The sequence below is a fragment of the Diaphorina citri genome, unplaced genomic scaffold (genome assembly GCF_000475195.1).
Source record: "Diaphorina citri unplaced genomic scaffold, Diaci psyllid genome assembly version 1.1 scaffold1967, whole genome shotgun sequence".
Lineage (NCBI taxonomy): Eukaryota > Metazoa > Arthropoda > Insecta > Hemiptera > Psyllidae > Diaphorina > Diaphorina citri.
Window position 1 is genome coordinate 26,083 of NW_007379393.1, and position 19,954 is coordinate 46,036.

General features: G+C 38.1%; 1 protein-coding gene across 1 annotated transcript; it reads right to left on the reverse strand.

Moving 5' to 3' along the window:
• Positions 1-2,097: 2,097 nt before the first annotated feature.
• On the reverse strand, positions 2,098-17,542 carry LOC108253498 (triadin-like). Its single transcript, XM_017447586.1, has 2 exons — positions 17,240-17,542; positions 2,098-2,397 (listed from the first exon to the last, which is right to left on the reverse strand). Exons 1-2 carry the CDS (start codon positions 17,540-17,542, stop codon positions 2,098-2,100), a joined length of 603 nt encoding a protein of 200 aa, XP_017303075.1.
• Between the last annotated feature and the right edge of the window lie 2,412 nt (positions 17,543-19,954).

Below are 19,954 nucleotides of genomic sequence, written 5' to 3' on the forward strand. Positions count from 1 at the left end.
AGCGTGCAATTAACAAATAACCCGAGTACCTGAATTGCGTCAAATCAGTGACAATGATATCCTTAGACGCTTGTCAGTGTTAATTAGTTCTCGAACTTTGTCTCTTCCTTCTTGTTATAATATACATTACGTACGTGTTTGAAGAAGGAACATGGGAAAATTCGTGCGATGTTCGTATGTTCTCAGAAAACCCACTAAAAAGTTCGAACGAAACTTAATAACAAAGTTCAAACGGTGGTAATGTGAGTACCTTGTAACGTTAAACATACAGAGAAGTCCTTCTCTCTTCGATTTCGGGACGATAAGACCACCGTTGTTACATTTCCCTCTGTCAAACCGATGAGGCCCCTCAAGTCTTCCAATTTGTGTCAAGTTCTCTTTAGTGACAACGGACGTTATTGGTCTCTAAACCTAAACCCTCCTGCAACCTCTTTGGCCGCGGAACATATTTTGAGAACCGCTTCTCCAAGTCTAATGTCTACACTTCTTCTTCTTTTTGTACCGTATTCGCTAGCGAACGTTGGTAATCATGGTGGCGATGTTGTTTCGGTCCCGAACTTTCTCAAACAATGTTTCGATGGATAGAAAGTTCGAACGAAACTTAATAACAAAGTTCAAACGGTGGTAATGTGAGTACCTCGTAACGTTAAACATACAGAGAACTCTTCTTGGAAACTTTAAACTTATTCGGTACACACACCTTTTCTCTTTTATCTGTTTAGGAATTAACCTTCGTCAAACCCATTTTGTTTCAGGTTCAGGCTACAGATAGATTACCGCTTTCTCTGAGTTTGCTTTTTCCAGTGTTATCGCTGTTTGCTTTATGTTTCCGGTGCAGTTTTTAACTCAATACAGAGAACTCTTCTTGGAAACTTTAAACTTATTCGGTACACACACCTTTTCCCTTTTATCTGTTTAGGAATTAACCTTCGTCAAACCCATTTTGTTTCAGGTTCATGCTACAGATAGATTACCGCTTTCTCTGAGTTTGCTTTTTCCAGTGTTATCGCTGTTTGCTTTATGTTTCCGGTGCAGTTTTTAACTCACCCTTCGCCGTAATTTTCTTTACCGGTGTTGAATTTTTCATGTTGAGTTTGGTAATCTCTTCACGTTTATTCCTCTTCTTTCCCTTGTGATTGTTTTCTCCTCTTTGAAATCTGCTGCGCTCTCGTAATTTCTCGTTTCTAACCCTTTGAATTTGAAGTATTTGAACATGTCCTTTTGCTTCGTTCCAGAATTATTTGAACATCATACCTGGATTATGTTAGCATAATTTGACATCTCGTTCTAAGCTGACAGTCTAAATAAAGCACTACTTATACATACGTACATAATATGTGCGAGTACTTAAATTTTCCAAATGCAGGACAAGGAAATAGATAGACTGTAAATAGATAAATACGGGGAAATAATAAGGATTATTAATACAAAATTAATCGTTCTAAGCTGACAGTCTAAATAAAGCACTACTTATACATACGTACATATGTGCGAGTACTTATCGGCTCAGTATAGTGAAAAGGTTAAGCCTCGTTTAAAGTTAACTCATTAAATACTCAATGCTTGTGATTGTTTTCTCCTCTTTGAAATCTGCTGCGCTCTCGTAATTTCTCGTTTCTGTCCCTTTGAATTTGAAGTATTTGAACATATCCTTTTGCTTCGTTCCAGAATTATTTGAACATCATACCTCGATTATGTGAGCATAATTTGACATCTCGTTCTAAGCTGACAATCTAAATAAAGCACTGCTTATACATACGTACATAATATATGTGCGAGTACTTATCGGCTCAGTATAGTGAAAAGGTTAAGCCTCGTTTAAAGTTAACTCATTAAATACTCAATGAAGTTGTCATGTCATAGCTGAGAGTTTGTTGGAACTCCTGGGGCGTCAATATCAATACTTGTGTACCTATGTAACTAATGTATCAATATTACTTATGTAGCATTATGTACCTACTTATGTTTAAATTGCGTCTTTAGCAACTTTCTTTTACGAAGCCTCTTCACACATGTTTAAATTGCGTCTTTAGCAACTTTCTTTTACGAAGCCTCTTCACAAGAAGAACATTCCATCTTGAAATTTCGTGTTCATTGTTAATTGTTTGAGTTCATTGATTTCATTTTCGGTGATCCGCAATCTTTCCACTCGCATATTTTGAAATCATCGAGCATAGATCGGTAGTCTGAACTCTTCTCCTTCTGATTCCGGACAGGCACTGCCCATCTGGTTTTGGATGTTGGTTTGGCTCCCAATTTAGCTGTTTTCAATGGGCCGAGTGCCGAGTGTTGCGCTATCCGAAAGAGCTGAATCGTGGGTTGAACCATGTCTTCACATTTCGTGGCTGTGAAGTTCTTCCCTTGCTTCTTGCTCCATACACCTGAAAAATCTTCACTCTGTTAGCACCGAATTATAGACTTTTCAATATACCTATTGACATTACAATCTATTATTAACATTTTGTACTAGAATGGATTCTAAGTCTAAGGTATTGCCGTATTAGAATTTTATGGTGACTATAGACTGCTAAAATGTGTAAAACGAGGCCCATTAAGCTGTGTCCACAGGTGAATCTACATTGTATGTTGTCGAGGCAGTGTGGACGGTTTTGGCCGAGTGTTGCGCTATCCGAAAGAGCTGAATCGTGGGTTGAACCATGTCTTCACATTTCGTGGCTGTGAAGTTCTTCTCTTGCTTCTTGCTCCATACACCTGAAAAATCTTCACTCTGTTAGCATCGAATTATAGACTTTTCAATATACCTATTGACATTACAATCTATTATTAACATTTTGTACTAGAATGTATTCTAAGTCTAAGGTATTGGGACGGCCCGTCGATCATGTGTGGACATAGCTTTAGAGATTGATGAGGATGCGTTCATCAAGAAACGCATCATTTGGAAAGGGTGATAATTACAGGCGTGCAGAACTTTTATTTGACTCGTGGGGCGGGCCACTTATGGCATACCTACTCTTTTTCTTATTCTTCAATAGTCGATTAGAAGATTGTACTTCGTCCTGCGTATGTAGGGGTTCTCAGATCACTCGTTACTATATGCTGTGGTTGCAACAACTGGAGCTTTTGCAAAATATAAAGTATCTACTGTGGAAATAGAAGGCAATTCTTCAGCATAATATTTTACCAAAATGGGATCGATATACAAAACTGAATTGAGATGAGTATGATCTATGATATGATGCTTCGGTGCCGCCTACCTTTGTTTTTATTTTCCGAGGTCGAATCACAACTCACGATTGTTGAGGTGCATACCAACACATACAGAATTACAGATCATATAATTACTACTCTTCAAGTGTCAAACTTTCTTGACTTGGCGGGGCGGAGCGCTACCGCGCTCCTTAATCCACATGGTGGGATGTATTTTTGGTTCCAAGAGAAGAAAAGAAAGTTTCTTTTATTGTTTTTAGTTTGGTAATTACTTGATCTGCACTTCTGCGGTCTGACACCGAAAATACATTGGGGCTGTTGTCGTGAATTTTTCAACTTCAATTCTTCAGCATAATATTTTACCAAAATGGGATCGATATACAAAACTGAATTGAGATGAGTATGATCTATGATGTTTCGGTGCCTACCTCTGTTTTATTTTCCGAGGTCCAGCATTTTTATCTCCTGTTTGACTGGCCTATTGTAATTAGTTTTCCAATTTTGTACCTACCTATTTGACCTCGGCACATTTCAACAGACGTTCAACTTTCCTAATGGGGAAAAAGCTAATCAAATGCCATCATCATCATGTCTTTTCGAATTTTATTTGTAATCAATGGGAGAGAGAGAGAGAAGGAAGAGGAAGAGATGATTTACTTTGGAATGCCTTCTCATTCTCTCTCTCCCTCCCTCCCTTAACCTCATTTCCTATCTCACTCCTTATTGCCCCATTATTGGAAATGGGATAGATTTGTATTCCAGAATCCAGATATGAGTACCTACCTACATAATATTGAGTTCCTTTCCTATCGCATATATTATTACGTCTTTATCTGCTTTTACCTTGATATGTCTTGCTATCGACAATCCAAATATTAAATCTTTATAAGGAATTCGAGGTCTGCATTTTATTTTGCATTATTATTTAAACCTTTTCATTAATTTTATTTTAAACTGTGAGCATAACAATTTTGTCAGAAAATATAGCTCAAAATTTCCAGACTGTTTGATATGAGCATGTGGAGATCACACCGTTACCAATCATCTCTATTGTATGGAATTCTAGTTGTAGGTAGATCATTGTCAGTCAAGGTAGGTCAGGTTACTATTCGGTGCTGAAGAAACAACAGGGCGTATCTATTTTTTCGACAGTCAGAACTTTACATGCCTTATGCTTAATGAGCATGTGGAGATCACACCGTTACCAATCATCTCTATTGTGTGGAATTCTAGTTGTAGGTAGATCATTGTCTGTCAAGGTAGGTCAGGTTACTATTCGGTGCTGAAGAAACAACAGGGCGTATCTATTTTTTCGACAGTCAGAATTTTACATGCCTTATGCCGGTTAAAATTGGCAGACAAGAAGCCCACCTAGGGGTTAGGTGTAGTGACCAAATGTCCCATAGATGTGTTGAGCTTCACGAATCCGATGCCGGCCGCTCGCACTCAGAACGTGTGTAGCGTAAAAAAATAATGAACTAAGTCTGTCAAATCGTTTGAGGGTGAGTGACCGGCACTCGACTTGTGATGTAGTGTACTACAGGTCAGTGAAACCAATCTGACAAAATTCCTGATATAGCAAATTTTAATTCTCAAAACCAAGTTTTTGTCTGACAATGAAGGTGTGTACATCTGCCTGCTAAAACGTCTTGTAGCTCTTCAAAGAGACACGGAATGTCAGTTTAATTTTTTTTTGATATAGCAAATTTTAATTCTGATGACCAAGTTTTTGTCTGACAATGAAGGTGTGTACATCTGCCTGCTAAAACGTCTTGTAGCTCTTCAAAGAGACACGGAATGTCAGTTTGTTGCTGATCTTGTAGAGAAAATGCTGGATAGAATCTCAAGCTCAGACGACAGACGCCTGTTGAAAACTTTGCCGAGCAGATTCCGGAACATGGTATGTTAAATGTTTTCCTGAAACCGATGGCAATCACTGTCAAGCAAAACAATGAAGCATAACATGAGATTCAGACGAAATATTCCATCTGCTCCGGGATATTTATGATCATTGGGCAGTGGGCAGGCAGATATGATGACAACAAATAGACCCAATTAAAGTTACCATTAGCGCTCGAAGCAACAAGCGTGCAATTAACAAATAACCCGAGTACCTGAATTGCGTCAAATCAGTGACAATGATATCCTTGATTGGACTTGAGTAGTTGAGTGACAGTGGAGTGAGTGACAGTTTATTAGGAACTGTGCCGGGTTTCATAATAATCTGCACACCAAGTATGTCAAGTTCCATAACTTTACCATGCCGATGCCGGTGCTCTCCATAAGGTTATGACCAGATTGCATATTGCATTGCCAAACTGAAGCTCTGTTGATAACTGGATGCAGGTCGTTCATAGTGGGGCTATAATAGGATTGCGACAAACCTTCACGGTCGATTAATAATGAACTTACCTGTTTTTTTATTTATTTATTTCTTATTGACATTTTTAATCAAATACTTTTTTATTACTAATTTATTTTTAATCAAAGCAGGCAAAAGTTCAAACTGGATACAAACTAGAAAATTACTAACGAGGAAACTTCTGTTAATTCAAATGCATTAGTCATGATGGCATTAATTACAAATTCATTATGTAGGCGCATGCTGCATACATTACAGTTGCCCGTAAATGATCGAATGATCCTCCAACTCCAATTACAATGTCCTAGAATCATAATATTATCATACTAGTATCTACATAGTATTGCATATTGCGGCAGAGATGCGTCAATATAAAACCTGACATGGATGCAAAGTAGGCGTGCCCCTTTCTTGTAGTGCACTATACCCTTATGAAATGCGTTTGGACCTCCAACTCCAATTACAATGTCCTAGAATCATAATATTATCATACTAGTATCTACATAGTATTGCATATTGCGGCAGTGATGCGTCAATATAAAACCTGACATGGATGCAAAGTAGGCGTGCCCCTTTCTTGTATTGCACTATACCCTTATGAAATGCGTTTGGACAATTTGTGAGGATTATAATTATTGTAGTTTATGACCATTTCTCATGGGAACTCAGCGTTTCACCGCCAAAGTTGTATACAGTGTGTTTGTGTGTCTTGTAATCTGATACCTTTGACTTATTCCTAAACGTACACCTTCGTATTTTGTAACATTTTATGTCTCTGGAACTGTTATGACCTATTTTCAAAGAGTTTTCCTCTGTAATATAACTTTTGCGGAGTGCGAAATTGCAAAGTGCAAAGTTTAACCACGTACCCCAAATAGTTTTAGATGACATGCCTACCGTTTCAAGTGCTCCCAACCGTCCTGTTATTAGGACTGAAAACTAACGAAACGACAGAAAAAGAAGAAAAATTCGTTTTGGTAACAGCGAAGAGGAACTGTTATGACCTATTTTCAAAGAGTTTTCCTCTGTAATATAACTTTTACGAAATAACTTTTGCGGAGTGCGAAATTGCAAAGTGCAAAGTTAAACCACGTACCCCAAATAGTTTTAGATGACATGCCTACCGTTGCAAGTGCTCCCAACCGTCCTGTTATTAGGACTGAAAACTAACGAAACGACAGAAAAAGAAGAAAAATTCGTTTTGGTAACAGCGAAGATCTTTTCCTCTTTCTTCGCTGTCATCATTATCACTATTGTCCTCAACTTTCAAACATTCTTTCCTGACCTCAACACCATCACCATGTATAATCCTAACTTTTTTTCCATGTTAATAGACATTTTTATTAGCCAGACAGGCTGGTGTTGGGTTAATTCCCCCTGTTCACGCTTAGTTGTTCAAAGTAGATTTGACATTAATTCTTTTTATGCATTTTATGTAATGATTTGTGTTTCATATTGTGGTTAACTCTTTCCTGACCTCAACACCATCACCATGTATAATCCTAACTTTTTTTTCCATGTTAATAGACATTTTTATTAGCCAGACAGGCTGGTGTTGGGTTAATTCCCTCTGTTCACGCTTAGTTGTTCAAAGTAGATTTGACATTAATTCTTTTTATGCATTTTATGTAATGATTTGTGTTTCATATTGTGGTTAAGTGTTCAGAAGAGGAAGCTTGCGATTTAAATATTGCAACCTGCTGGTTTCATTGCATTAATCATGTTCTTTCTCTCATTGTGAGCGTTTTTCAATTTATTTTTTCTTCCAATTTGGCACTTTTACTCAACAGATTCCAAGTTCCAATATTATACACTCTTACTTCTTCATAAATCGTATATCACATAAATTTACCTTGTTAGATCTTGCGTACCCACTCTTTATTTGCTTAATGCCATTTTTACTCTCACAGAAAAGATCCCCTAACATAGTTGTGCGTGGCAGGAAATGTTCACAGTTTTCCATATCTTATTTTAGGTCTCAAACCGGGCTTAACGATTTAAGTAGTTGGAGCATTGTGAGTGCCACAATGTTCAACACAAACCAAAATCCTTCCTAGCTTCCTACCAACTTCAAACTCCAGTTTTTGAAGAAAGTTTGAAACAGGGGAGAAACGAAGAAGTTTGGAACGTTCGTCGCGATTTCGTTATATGGGTTTCGATTTTCGATTCGATGTCAATCGAAGTAGTGAAGACACTGTAGTTTGTAGACGTACCTTAATATCAGACGGTTCGATGATGAATTGCCCAGTAAGAATTGCATATAATTATGCTACAACATAATCAACGACATCATGTCGTTATAGTGTATTATTATTTGTGGCAGTGAATCTTGTATTACTGTGATTGTGACAATGGAATCGTCATTGGTACTGAAACGAATTGGTCATAAGCTCACTTTACGAGACGATTTTCATGAGAAGGGCGTTTTTGAGACCGATCTCCTTAGACTGAGGCTGAGGATAATACTTATTCGTACGGAATCACGTTGCTTCGTATTATTTTCCATGAAATAGTCTCGTATTTTGCAACATTATTTATTCCATACGACTTTTTCTTAGGATATAATTGTTTGAGCTCAATTTGTGCCCCAAAAATCATGGTTTGTGCTTGTGAGGTCAAATCAAATCAAATATATTTATTTAATGTATATCAATATAAGTTATTATTTACACAGGTCAAGATAAAAAAAAAAGGTCCCGAGATATTCAACTTTTAAAATGACCGGGCTAGATTAACTTAGACCGACCATGTGCCGGCCTAGTCTCAGTACTGCCCAGTTCTAATGCCCGCCAGACAATCTGACAGACTGCGGTCTCACAGAACTATTAGGTCTCACAGACCTACCAGCCCACTTCTAATGCCCGCCAGACCATCTGACAGACCGCGAACTATTAGGTATATGTACCTACCGATCCAGGTCTGTCAGACCAAAGTCTCGAGTTTTTTTCCGCCAGACACTTTCAGACTGTTTGACAGACCTACCTATAGGTCTGTGAGACCGCGCAGTCTGTCTGACGGTGTGAGCGTGACTGGCGGACATAAGTTCGCGTCCTAACATAGCCACAGTATTTCCAGTCTGCTCTTGGATGGCTGAACCAATCTTCTACATACATGAGGGAAAACTTGAGATTAACTGACTTGGACCACCGGGGGTTTCCTATGAAGTTGACCATATCCTTTGCCTTCTTGCAGTAAGCAGTTTCAGGTTGGAAATATGGTTAGTTACATCAAATGGTTCAGAGTTAGACTGTTTGACAGACCTACCTATAGGTCTGTGAGACCGCGCAGTCTGTCTGACGGTGTGAGCGTGACTGGCGGACATACGTTCGCGTGCGGAAAACCATCTGACAGGGTGACAGGGGTAAGAAATGGTGCACGAGGAACTAAAAAACTAGGTGACATAAACAAAACGGACGGACTTAAATTACTTTCCATGTTGACAAGAGTAATTTAATAGCAAAACTCAGAAGAAAAAAAAAGCATTTTGTTTCACTCCCCTAATAGGTAGGTACGACCCAAATAAATTTGGTCTTTACTACTCGAGTTTATGAGCTAAAAAAAAATAAAACAAATGGAATGAGCAAGAAGAAAAAGAAAAGGAGGAGGAAGAAGAGAAAGGGGAAGACGAAGAAGAAGAAGAGGAAAAAGAAGAAGAAGACGAAGGAGAAGAAGAAGACGACGAAGATGATGAAGAAAACGACGAAGAAAAGAAGGAAGAAGAAAAAAAATAAGAAGAAGACAGAGAAGAAGAATAAGAAGGAAAAAGTTGAGAAAAAGGGGAGGAAGAAGACGAAGAGGAGAAAGAAGGGGATGAAGAAGAGAATGGGAGAAAGCACAGAGTGCACCCGTGAAATAATCTATTTATCTTCGCTCGTTCCTATTGATGTTCCAAATTTAGCATTCTGTTTCACTCCCCTGATAGGTAGGTACGACCCAAATAAATTTGGTCTTTACTACTCGAGTTTATGAAGACGGAGAAGAAGAATAAGAAGGAAGAAGTTGAGAAAAAGGGGAGGAAGAAGACGAAGAGGAGAAAGAAGGGGATAAAGAAGAGAATGGGAGAAAGCACAGAGTGCACCCGTGAAATAATCTTTTTATCTTCGCTCGTTCCTATTGATGTTCCAAATTTAATGTTCTGTATCCTACCGACTCTCTTTTCGTCCAAAAATAAAGAATGCCCTAATAATCTATTTATCTTCGCTCGTTCCTATTGATGTTCCAAATTTAATGTTCTGTATCCTACCGACTCTCTTTTCGTCCAAAAATAAAGAATGCCCTCTGTTCTCTAGGCAGAATTGTCGGGAGAAAAAATTGCAATGATAATTGTATTTATTTTGGCACACAATAAATTTTGCACCGCGTAAAAAACAAACACGCGATTACAGGGTGTTCGCCTTGTGCTAGAACGCCAGGTATAATTTATAGGCCAGAAAGTGTGGATCGAGTGAACCCAATATGAAAGAACATACTGCCAGCCGCTCACGATATGTTTTGCATGACAGGCATCATCAATACTAACCGTGTGCGTGGCAGAAAATGTTCACAGTTTTCCATATCTTATTTAAGGTCTCAAACCGGGCTTAACGATTTAAGTAGTTGGAGCATTGTGAGTGCCACAATATTCAACACAAACCAAAATCCTTCCTAGCTTCCTACTAGAGATGTGTAAAGACTGACTGACTGAATTAAAAGACTTGAATCCCACACAAAGACTGAATGACTTAAACAGTCCCTACTCAATTCTTTCCTGACCTCAACACCATCACCATGTATAATCCTAATTTTTTTTCCATGTTAATAGACATTTTTATTAGCCAGACAGGCTGGTGTTGGGTTAATTCCCTCTGTTCACGCTTAGTTGTTCAAAGTGGAACGTTCAAAAAACCATGTTGTTTTCGTCACAAATGCCGAAAAATACTCCCTCCCTTCAAATCCACGCTAATCATCCGGCCACCCTGTATACATAGTGAGTAGCGCGTGTGTTACTCTTGAAATTCCCGGTAGCCCCAGTTTTTTTTATTCTCAGAGACAGACAAAATGACATCACTTCTGATTATGTCTAACGCCTTGGAGTAGGAGGAGCGGTCAGCAGGGTAGGCCTAGTGGATAGATGTTTCTATATGAGGAGAAAACTTTGGCCTGGAATGAAACACCCGGTTGCCTATGAAGTTGACCATATCCTTTGCCTTCTTGCAGTAAGCAGTTTCAGGTTGGAAATATGGTTAGTTACATCAAATGGTTCAGAGTTTCAGACAGGCTCATTTAGTTGAGAAACGCTGAATTCTCTATCTTTGCAATATCCTGTGTCGATTCCTAAACGATTTTATGCACTCAGGTACTCAATTACTTGAGTTTTTTTCAGCAATCTATTGTTTGTGGTTTGAGTGGTTTATTGCTATCTCATTGAGGTATTTAGCTAAGTAGGGTATTGTTTACAATCATTTCTTCTATTGAAATGTCTACCTCAAAGGATGTCGCGGATTTTGTGGTCATGATGAATTTATGCCAATAGATTCTTGAGTAATAGATTTTTTATCCCATCCAGGACTCCACAGGAGTAATATGTAACCGACCTCGGTGGTGTGGTTGGTGCGATGGGCCACCGGTCTAGTGATTGGTGTTTCGAGTCCAGGTCAAGTCATAGTTTTTATTGACTTGTATATGTAGGTCGGTGAACGACTTTAAATTAGTGACAAGACTGACAAGTTTTCATGCTTTGCACATCTGATATTTCTTTTATAGGAGTGATATTCGTGTCCTTATGATGGATGGTAATACTTTTTACGAATAATTTACACAAATATTTCAATTATTCCAAAGTATTCAAGATTTTTTTCTGCACTTATCTGTCTATCTACATATCTATCTCTCACCACCGGTCTAGTGATTGGTGTTTCGAGTCCAGGTCGTCATAGTATTTATTGACTTGTATATGTAGGTCGGTGAACGACTTTGAATTGGTGACAAGACTGACAAGTTTTCATGCTTTGCACATCTGATATTTCTTTCATAGGAGTGATATGTGTCCTTATGATGGTAATACTTTTTACGAATATTTTACACAAATATTTCGATTATTCCAAAGTATTCAAGATTTTACATATCTATCTCTCTACATATCTATCTCTCTATTTATTTCATCCTTTTTAAACTTGAGAACATTATCATTATTAAAATGCTCCTTTGCTCCACTTTTGACGCTGGGAAGGGTTTTGAGTTTCTGCCAACTATACCAACGAGAAGGGTTTGCCTCTTCTGTTTCTATCTCTATTTATCTCATCCTTTTTAAACTTGAGAACATTATCATTATCAAAATGCTCCTTTGCTCTACTTTTGACGCTGGGAAGGGTTTTGAGTTTCTGCCAACTATACCAACGAGAAGGGTTTGCCTCTTCTGTTTTCCCTCTATCTGTTCTTGGATTTGTGAAATCAACTTCTGAAGCTTTAGTTTCATTCTTTATTACACTTCATAATCCTAACTCATTTATTATTATTATATAACACTTTATTAGAATTTTACAATATTTACAAAGAGGTACACAAAACAAAATGATAAATTAACAAAAGAAAACGAAAATTGAATAAAGAAAGAAATAAAAAAAAAAATATTGAAAAATTCTAACTCAGGGGCGGGATTAATGCCTAGGGCATTCTCTTCCATCCAACCTCTTCATTTAGGGAAGAGTGATGAGTGTTTATATTAGTATGTGCTTCCTCGCCTTTCTCGTGACATCTGGAGAGTCTTCTGTGGACACGAAAAGAAGACACACCGTATTAGAATTTGATGGTGAGTGGACTGCTAAAATGTGTAAAACGAGGCCCATTAAGCTGTGTCCACAGGTGAATCTACATTGTATGTTGTCGAGGCAGTGTGGACGGTTTCAGTTGGCATCGATCGACGGCCCGTCAACCATGTGTGGACATAGCTTTAGAGATTGATGAGGATGCGTTCATCAAGCAACGCATCATTTGGAAAGGGTGATAATTACAGGCGTGCAGTCTCATGCAAGCACAATTACATCACCAACCTTGAATCACCTTGCAACATGCAATAATTGTTGTGCACCAAAGTTGAATCACAACTCACGATTGTTGAGGTGCATACCAACACATACAGAATTACAGATCATATAATTACTACTCTTCAAGTGTCAAACTTTCTTGACTTGGCGGGGCGGAGCGCTACCGCGCTCCTTAATCCACATGGTGGGATGTATTTTTGGTTCCAAGAGAAGAAAAGAAAGTTTCTTTTATTGTTTTTAGTTTGGTAATTACTTGATCTGCACTTCTGCGGTCTGACACCGAAAATACATTGGGGCTGTTGTCGTGAATTTTTTTGAAACATCTCTAAAACAGAAACAAATTTGAAGTTAAAGTGATGCTTCACCACGACTATTCAGTTATTCTAATTTTAATTAAAAAAATAATAATAATAAAAAAAAAATCCAAGGGTTTTCCTCTGTATAATATTACGGCATAGCTTTTGCAAACTTCGAAATGCAATAAAGAACAAAACCACACTTTTTTCTTTTCTAGCTGGAGCCACCGCGCCGCCTCTTGAACCCTAAAATATGACTTGCAATCGCCCCTTTTCAGCACTCTACACCCAGAACACAATACTGAATTATTCTGCATCATGTAATGCATATTAGTGATGTGATGCATATTATGCGACGCATATTAAATCCGAAATTGACCACAAAGCTTCCCGCATCATGTGCAGATACGGTTATTAGCAGCAAGGTCATGATGAAAGAGGACCAAAGCATTAAGCATATGAACTTATGTACCGCCTTGATATACTATTAAAGCATAAAGAATATGTACCGCCCTGATATACCATTTGACCACCCTGAATACCCTGATCCTCTGGTCTGAGCATGAAATTGATACAACACCCTGGAGACTAATAAGGTGCGTCCACACTACAGTCGACCGAAGCCGCTCGACATCTACTAGAAGTCATAATAGCATTACTTTCTTCATTATTATTGTTAAGCATATGAACTTATGTACCGCCTTGATATACCATTAAAGCATAAAGAATATGTACCGCCCTGATATACCATTTGACCACCCTGAATACCCTGATCCTCTGGTCTGAGCATGAAATTGATACAACTAATAAGGTGCGTCCACACTACAGTCGACCGAAGCCGCTCGACATCTACTAGAAGTCATAATAGCATTACTTTCTTCATTATTATTAGGATAAGGAAGTAAAAAGTAGGTATAAGATCAAATGATTTTGGTGTTAGGGAAGGGTAGTTTATTCTGTTCGACCGTATTTTTGTTTGTTGCCAACTCGTTAATGGTTGCAAAGGTCGACGAGAGTAAAGAGTAGGTATAACATCGAAGGATTTTGGTGTTAGGGAAGGGTAGTTTATTCTGTTCGACCGTATTTTTGTTTGTTGCCAACTCGTTAATGGTTGCAAAGGTCGACGAGACTACACTTTTTCTGCCAAAATCCGTTGATCGCGACCAACTGTATCGTTGATCGCGATTTCGTTTTATGGGTTTCGATTTTCGAATCGATGTCAATCGAAGTAGTGAAGACACTGTAGTTTGTAGACGTACCTTAATATTAGACGGGTCGATGATGAATTGCCCAGTAAAGAATTGCATATAACTATGCTCCAACATAATCAACGACATCATGTCGTTATAGTGTATTATTATTTGTGGCAGTGAATCTTGTATTACTGTGATTGTGACAATGGAATCGTCATTGGTACTGAAACGAATTGGTCATAAGCTCACTTCACGAGACGATTTTCATGAGAAGGGCGTTTTTGAGACCGATCTCCTTAGACTGAGGATTCATTGAATACTTATTCGTACGGAATCACGTTGCTTCGTATTATTTTGAATGAAATAGTCTCGTATTTTGCAACGTTATTTATTCCTTACGACTTTTTCTTAGGATACAACAGTTTGAGCTCAATTTGTGCCCCAAAAATCATCGTTTGTGCTTGTGAGGTCCCGAGATATTCAACTTTTAAAATGACCGGGCTAGATTAACTTAGACCGACTATGTGCCGGCCTAGTCTTAACTCAGCCTAGTTCTAATGCCCGCCAGACCATCTGACAGACCGCGGTCTCACAGAACTATAAAGCCTGATTCACACTATAGTGCCAGTCAAGGTCCGGTCACGGTCCGGTAACGGTCCGATCAAATGATTGTTGAAGGCAAGTAAAATGGGAACACTCTCATTTAAATTACATTGCCTACAGGACATTCGGAAAAAAATCGGATGAAACTTCGAGGCCATATCAATGCAAAATCTTTGAGGCTTGCTGCACGCAGCCACAGGCTTGTCTCACATTTTGGAAGCATATAGACGGGCGACTTTTATTAGCGCGTAGTCGGCTTCAAAACCAAACCTATAAATATGATACAGAGTCTACAGAGGATAGATATCGTTTTCATAGGTTTGGTTTTTTCAGGCGCGCTACTAAAAGTTGCGCGTCTAGGCGTCTGTTGTGAGACCAGTTTCTTGATGACCATCGTCTGAGATGGTTTTGAAGCATGCTTCAGTGCAACGTGCTATATGTTTTGCCTTGATGTAACTGCGTTTTCCAGGTAGAACCAAGTCATGCATGGAGTATACGTCCTAGGTACATAGAAGGCAGCGAAATTTTATTTTCTGAGCAGGGAAATGTTCTTTGGAAAGGAGGAAAATCCCATATCGAAGCTTCGAGATGGATTTCATTTGATTGAAGCTAACTAGGCTGACCTGTGGTTACCACTGTTAACCACATTTTTTTAAATATTTGAAATCTCCCGCTGGATTAGTTACTAATCAAAATATGCGTAGAAATTGAAATAGGATAGATACTGAGAGGGAAAAATGTGGGAAATTTTTACTCAACGGTGTGGGAATTTCATTTGATTTTTGTGGTCATCGTAAGTAACCACAGCCCTTGAAGGGACATTAAAGTCATTTTTTTTCTGCCCATATAAAGAGTATTTGGTTGTGGTTATCACAAATGACCACAGCCCCTCTCAAAGAGTTTCTGCCCATATAAAGAGTATTTGGTTGTGGTTATCACAAATGACCACAGCCCCTCTCAAAGAGATAAAGGTATACCTGCCAACGGAGTTAGCTTGGATTGCTTGGAAGGTTAGGGTGTCGGTGTCGCATTTTTAGTTTCCGTCAGAGGGCGAAATTATTTCAAATAGATAAGGTTTTTTTTTAAGAGGTTTGACAGAGGGAACTGTAAGTGCTATGGTCTTATCGTCCCGAAATCGAAGAGAGAAGGAAGCCACAGCCCCCCTCAAAGAGATAAAGGTATACCTGCCAACGGAGTTGACATGTATTGCTTGGAAGGTAGGGTGTCGGTGTCGCATTTTTGGTTTCCGTCCGAGGGGGAAATTATTTCAAATAGATAAGGTTTGATCTCGAAACGGCTGGCTTTCTCATATCTTATTTTCCTTTTGTTTTCGATTTTGGGACCTTTGCTGTTACAGTTCCCTCTATTAAACCTCTTGGGGGTAAAAACTAATTGTTTTTCTCTTTCTCAACAAAGTTTCTGATCTTTTCTTCCAACATAATTCTTTCAACCTACCTTTCAACAGTTTTTCCGCCATCAAACGGTCATATAGCACTCATTTATTACGAGTATCTCTCACATAGTCTCCCATAATAAGTCTTAGTGCATAATTATTTATCACGGACCTTTACCGTGTGGGAAAAACTTTCAACTCAGCAGCATGTGTTTAATTTCTTGATGCAAATGATCTTCCTCTTCCACCTAACCACCGTAATCTCACCACATCCACCTCTTCTTGTTACCATTTCCATGGTTTGTCTAATGCGCGTTTTTTTTCTACCTCTCAGCTTAAGGCTAATATAATTACGGTCCCTTATCTCTCTTAGCTTCTGGGACTGTTCGGTCCTTTTGGGTCACAGATCATCGAGTTGAGTCATGGTCCCTTATCTCTTGGCTTCTGGGACTGTTCGGTCCTTTTGGGTCACAGATCATCGAGTTGGGTCATTGATCATCGCGTTGCCCTTGAGATTGGGAAATTCTAAAGCGGAAGGTTTTGCAGTGAAAGAACTTTTTCGCTGAAGACGACAAAAGTTTGTCTTCTGTGTTTGACCATTACTCTCGAACGGTTTGTCTCATTTTGATGAAATTTGGCAAACATAAACGACATTTGATCTATAAAATTGTAAATTTTGGCCCATATTTTTTTTTTTTTTTTTTTTTTTTTTTTTTTTTTGGGAAAAGTTTGTTTTCTGTCCTTCACCATTACTCTCGAACGGTGTGTCTCATTTTGATGAAATTTGGCAAACATATTAATATTAAACGACATTTGATCTATAACCATGGAAATGGTAACAAGAAATCTATGTAAATTTTGGCCCATTTTTTTTTTTTTTTTATTATTATTTAGGGACCCGGTAGGTAGGTATCCTTTTTTGAGTGAGTTCTACAATTCTCTGAACTACTATGGTTGCGAAAGATGGCCAAGACATAAGACCCATATAACTAGGTATACAGTAAGGGAACTATAGAGGTTCAGAAGAGTAATAATATCTTTTTTCCTCTTTCTCCCTCTCCCTCTCCTTTTCTTTCTCTCTCTCACTCTCTCTCTCACTCTCTCTCTCTCTCTCTCTCTCTCTCTCTCTCTCTCTCTCTCTCTTTTTTTCTTTCTCTCTTAAGAGCGTCGTAAGCTTTCCTTCTTCTCCTGACAGGTACTTTTTCCTCGTATTCTTCATCTTCCTTCTTGTCATTTTTATCAGTTTCTTTATTTATACTATCATTTTTATCTGAATCTATATTCTCTTTCCCAGTCTCTTGTTCAGGTTTTCTTTCCAGACTCTTGGGATCATGAGCTTTCCTTCTTCTCCTGACAGGTACTTTTTCCTCGTATTCTTCATCTTCCTTCTTGTCATTTTTATCAGTCTCTTTATTTATACTATCATTTTTATCTGAATCTATATTCTCTTTCCCAGTCTCTTGTTCAGGTTTTCTTTCCAGACTCTTGGGATCATCTGCCATTCCAACATAATGTTTGACCTGAGGCAATACACTTGTTAGTTGTTAGCATGTCAAGTCGAAATAATTCATCTTTCAAAATTTTCCTGTCATTGACGTAGGCCATAGAATATCAGTTATTATCAGGCGATTACTTTCCATTACCATATTAGCTGCTGGTAAAACAACCTCCGTGGCCGAGTGGGTATCACACTAGGCTTGCACGCAGAAGATCCGGGTTCGATCCCCGGCGTGGCCGAAGTTTTTTCGGCTCTGTGCTTGGAGTTCGGGGGGCGCTCAGCCTCGGAGGACAAGTGAGTAGCTACTTGATTCGAGTAGCGACCAGTGGCGGCATTACCAGTGTAAAAAGATAATTGAAATACGGAAATTGATTGGAAAGGAGGCACTTAGTAATGTTGTGATATCCACTAAAGTTGTGCAAAAAGCTCTGCTTTACCACAAAGAATTTGAGATTTGATTTTTTTTTTTTTTTTGATATCAGACAATTACTTTCCATTACCATATTTTTCGCTGGAAAAACTTACCGGAGGTGAATTTCAATTTGGGTATGGTCCGTGAGGTGTAGACATGGAGTTTTTTGAGGTTGGTGTCGACTGCTTTGAATGCGTTGTCAATGTTGGCCCTGATCACTATGTAAGGCTTGTGCTCATTGGTATCATGATGATCCTAAATAAGGAACAATGAATTAGTAAAAATACGAAAGAAATTATGGGTGAACTAATAAAAGCTCTTACCGTTCTCGAGATATTTTGTTTACAGACACACACACGGACCAATGGCTGAAACTTTGGATTTAGGCTCTGGGGACCTCAAAACGTGTTTTGGCACTAAAAACTGACCAGACACGGAAAAATGGCTGAAACTTTGGATTTAGGCTCTAGGGACCTCAAAACGTGTTTTGGCACTAAAAACTGACCATCGAAAATTTGCCAATGGCTGAAACTTTGGATTTAGGCTCTAGGGACCTCAAAACGTGTTTTGGCATTAAAAACTGGGTACTTTCTTTCCTATAGGATAAGGAAAGTAAAAAGTGGAGAAAAAAAAAAGTTTGAACAAAATAAGCAAAAAGGTAAAAATAAATTTTGGCAAGTGGAAAAAACGACACTTTTTTTACTCGTGGTCATATTTACCTTCTATGTACCTAAGTACTTACCTATTTTCCAATAAAAATACAAAACAAATGTACAGTCCACGTCAACTGGGAAGTCCGATGGAAGCGCATGGAGGGGAACCGCAACTTCTCAACTGTAAGTCAGACAGTTCTAAAAGTTTCACCATTCGATTCGGCGTGAAAAATCCCATGGGATAAACTATTCACATGCTTACTTGTTAATCAACGAGCTATTTTTTGACGATTTTTTGACAAAGGTCATCGGACTTCCCAGTTGAAGTGGACTGTACTCTTAGGCATTGATTATTGAAAGAAATTACATACATGGATGTTTAACATGTGCAAGATATGAGTATAATTTTACTGTGCTAAATATGCCTATATAGGTATAATATAAGTTTTAAATAACACATGTAATATTATTATAAATCAAAAACAGATAAAAATAATAGCTTTCGGTGTCACTCAGGACATCATCTTCAGACCAAGATAGATCTTGATAAAAATATATTTGTTTTTTATTTTTTTACGATTATTAAAAAACAATTTAATTTTAATATTAGGTATTCTAGTTTTTGGACTCATAATCAAAGTTTATTCTGTTCTGAGTATGCTATTCGACTCTCAACTAATTCCATCTTCCATCCATTTTCTATTCTATTCCATTCCATTCTATTCTATTCTAGCGTTGACAATTGTAAAATAATAATGGAGAGAAACAATGAATAACAATTTATTGATAATCTGCCCAAAGTTTGGGTTGCCAGATGACACAGCATACAACTCAAACAGAATCAAGAATCAAATAGGTATTTTTTTTTTTTTTTTTTTTTTTTTTTTTTTTCATTGCTTTACGACAAACTGTTCTTGAGATATTTTGTTCACAACCTTTTCAATATTTTCCACGAAATGAGGGTTAAGTAACAATTACTTTGGTTAATATCTGGATGGGTGACTGTCCGATTTTTACCAAATTGTTACAGTCGCGTCCTTGTACCATACCGGGATAGCATACCAAATTTCATTGCTTTACGACAAACTGTTCTTGAGATATTTTGTTCACAACCTTTTCAATATTTTCCACGAAATGAGGGTTAAGTAACAATTACTTTGGTTAATATCTGGATGGGTGACTGTCCGATTTTTACCAAATTGTTACAGTCGCGTCCTTGGACCATGCCGGGATAGCATACCAAATTTCATTTCTCTACGATAAACCGTTCTTGAGATATTTTGTTCACAACTTCCTACTTTTTCCCATTTCAACCTGTAGTACGTACGTACGTACGTACGTACGTTACGTA

Excerpts from the sequence above, each read along its gene's own strand:
- LOC108253498 (XM_017447586.1), bottom strand. The coding sequence starts at position 17,542 with ATGGCAGATGATCCCAAGAGTCTGGAAAGAAAACCTGAACAAGAGACT. Across the intron at positions 2,398-17,239 it reads ATGAAGAATACGAGGAAAAA|AGTGAAGATTTTTCAGGTGT; the intron begins GTACCTGTCAGG and ends CGGTGCTAACAG.